This window comes from Limulus polyphemus, unplaced genomic scaffold (genome assembly GCF_000517525.1).
Source record: "Limulus polyphemus unplaced genomic scaffold, Limulus_polyphemus-2.1.2 Scaffold1579, whole genome shotgun sequence".
Lineage (NCBI taxonomy): Eukaryota > Metazoa > Arthropoda > Merostomata > Xiphosura > Limulidae > Limulus > Limulus polyphemus.
The window spans coordinates 39,318-42,196 of record NW_013667189.1 but is presented as its reverse complement, the minus strand read 5'-3'; the positions used below and the strand labels follow the sequence as shown (position 1 = coordinate 42,196).

The 2,879-nt window shown below is 30.2% G+C and overlaps 1 protein-coding gene across 1 annotated transcript in view; it reads right to left on the bottom strand.

The window, feature by feature from the left end:
- LOC106464174 (lysine-specific histone demethylase 1A-like) overlaps positions 1-2,879 on the bottom strand; it is a 192,498-nt gene that overhangs the window by 166,798 nt on the left and 22,821 nt on the right. Inside the window, 2 exon segments of the mRNA XM_013924296.2 lie at positions 376-482; positions 1,822-1,914. Coding sequence (XP_013779750.1) covers positions 376-482; positions 1,822-1,914 — 200 coding nt within the window.

Sequence of the window (2,879 nt, the reverse complement as noted above, 5' to 3'; positions counted from 1 at the left end):
TATGAATCAACTAGGACTAGTTTAAATACAAATATGAATCAACTAGGACTAGTTTAAATACAAATATGAATCAACTAGGACTAGTTTAAATACAAATATGAATCAACTAGGACTAGTTTAAATACAAATATGAATCAACTAGGACTAGTTTAAATACAAATATGAATCAACTAGAACTAGTTTAAATACAAATATGAGTCACCTAGGACTAGTTTAAATACAAATATGAGTCACCTAGGACTAGTTTAAATACAAATATGAGTCACCTAGGACTAGTTTAAATACAAATACGAGTCAGCTAGGACTAGCTTAAATACAAATTTAATCAGCTAGGACTGGCAATACAAAATAAAGAGGCTTAAGAAACAACCATACCCGTGATTCCAAAACTATTACTTCCATTCCGAATTGTTGAAGCTGCTGTGCAGCTGCTAAGCCTGAAATTCCTGCTCCAATCACAATTACTTTTCCATGCTTCTTCACTACACCAAAGAAGATTAAATGTTCAAATAAGTTTCTGTCAACTAAATAGCTATGAATTGGGTAATTAAATATAAGTTACAGAAAACAAAGATTCCAATAAAAGAGGAAAATTATAAATCTTTTTAAAATAGTGTATTATTTATCACCCTAACTTGAAATTACAAACAGTGATATAATTTTTTTACCGTCACCTAGTCAAACGTTTTAATTTTTTTTACTAAATGCACCGATTTTGACCTGAAAATTTACTCCACAGATTACATATTGCTCAAAAAACAGGATGGCATATGAAAAACCTTGGTGTAGAGAAGATCCATCCCCCATTTCTTTTCTGTATTTGCAAATATATATAATACTCTGCAGATTTTTATAACAATAATAAATTTAAATGTAATATGGAAAACAAAATATGTTGAAAATAATCTTAAAAAAAGAATGACATTACTATAAAATATACTCTTAAGTCAAGTACAGCCAAAATATAGGTTATTGTTTGTCCAGTGAATTTTTACTTTTAAATAAAAGTTCAGATCTCAAAGTTATCAATATTTAATTTTGTATGTTGTAGTTGTCATACAGCACAAACCAAGACACAATCTCACAAAACCTGCATACGCTACTTAGAAAGATTTGAAGAATTCTAGTCACTTTGACCTGCAACAAAACAGCAAAAATATGTAGAATATTTCCACAACAAGAACTGAAAGCTTATTCGTCACTTTACAATATCAAGCTTTACAGCATAAGTTAAAATATTAAGACTTCAAACATCTTTCTGAGAGCAATTTCAATGACAAAAACCCGAGTTTGCAAATTTATGATAAAATTTTAGGACTGGAATACAGCTTTGACCCTGAGATATTTAACAGAAATAAAAGTTTTACACACATTAATCTTATTCAGCATATGGCTATCAGTTTTTTCTCCATTGTAATTTGTCTATTCATACTGATATATATGAAAGGAACGAACAACACGAGCTTATCTAAAGCACTATCATAATGCTTTCCTCCCATCACATTTCATGCAATCTTCTGTAAATATTTCTTTTTAATATAAATTAGATGAAAGAGCAAGTCAGTAATAACCTACCAATTCTTATAAACTTCCACCACTTGCTATAAGTTTTCAAGAAACAATAAACTTTATCCATCACATTTTTAAAAACCTTAACCATAGCTTTGTTAAAGTTATGATTTTTTATAATAAATGAGGCTTTTAATTTAATTTATGGGCATGTTTAAAATATCAGTAATCACTGATTAATTCAGCATAAATTAAAAGTAATAACAATCATGTTCTCAAAGAGTGACGAAGCTTAAGCATCCTGTACTATACCTGGCAAGGGTTTCAGCCTTTCAAAGACACCAAAATTAATGTAGCCATGTCTTTCAAGGTAAGCATGGATTCTCATAACCATAGGCCCATCACCTGTAAAACAGAGTTCACTACTGAAAAAAGAGCATCATATCATTTACAGAACAGACAGTGTCTACATAGCATATGATAGTATACATTTTAGCACAATATGATGTGCATAATATTTATATTTGTTGAAATTATCTGACAAATTAGGCAGATAAAAATACCACTACAAGTGCTAGCTTTTGTTTTAAATGGAAACAAAGCTATCCAACATATTTCAAATTATCCAGTTTTACAAAAAAAAAAATATTTACATGATTAATGAAATTTAATTTGCCACAAAAGTATAAACAAATCTAGATTGCTGTTGGTGTATTTAAAAATTTTTCTACTTTTTCTTTCAAAATATAGAATTCTTTATAATTTTCTGTTTCATTGATACTGTTGCAGCTAAATGCTCAAAGTAACAAATGATTACTGAATTCCTGTGCTGTTTAAGAAACTAATTTATGGTTATTTTAGTAAAATGGGTTAAAATATAAAAATTACAATTAAATTTCTTCAATACTTCAATGACCTTTAAATATTCATTTAAAAGTTATTCTGTATCAGTACTTAGTAATAAGTATATTTATAGCCTAATTTAATATCTCTTAAACTAGCCTGGGCTTCGCATGGCCTCGTGGTAAGAGCTCTCAACTTGCAATCTGTGGGGCCAATATAATGTGATAGTCAATCTTACTATTCTTTAGGGAGTAGCCCAAGAGTTGGCAGTGGGTAGTGTTGACTAATGCCTTTCATCTAGTCTTTTAGTGCTAAATTAGGGATGGTTACCAGGAGAGAAGAGTACCACCAGGTAAGTCTGTCTGAGGATCACATACGATGCATCAGCATCTAAAGCACCCCAACAGTGATAAACAGCCTCAAGACTTGTAAAAAAAAACTAGTCAGATTTTGAAAGGCATTATCAGGATTAAAAACGAAAATTTGGAAGTGTACCCAATTAACTCTTTCAGCACTGGCTCAGTTCC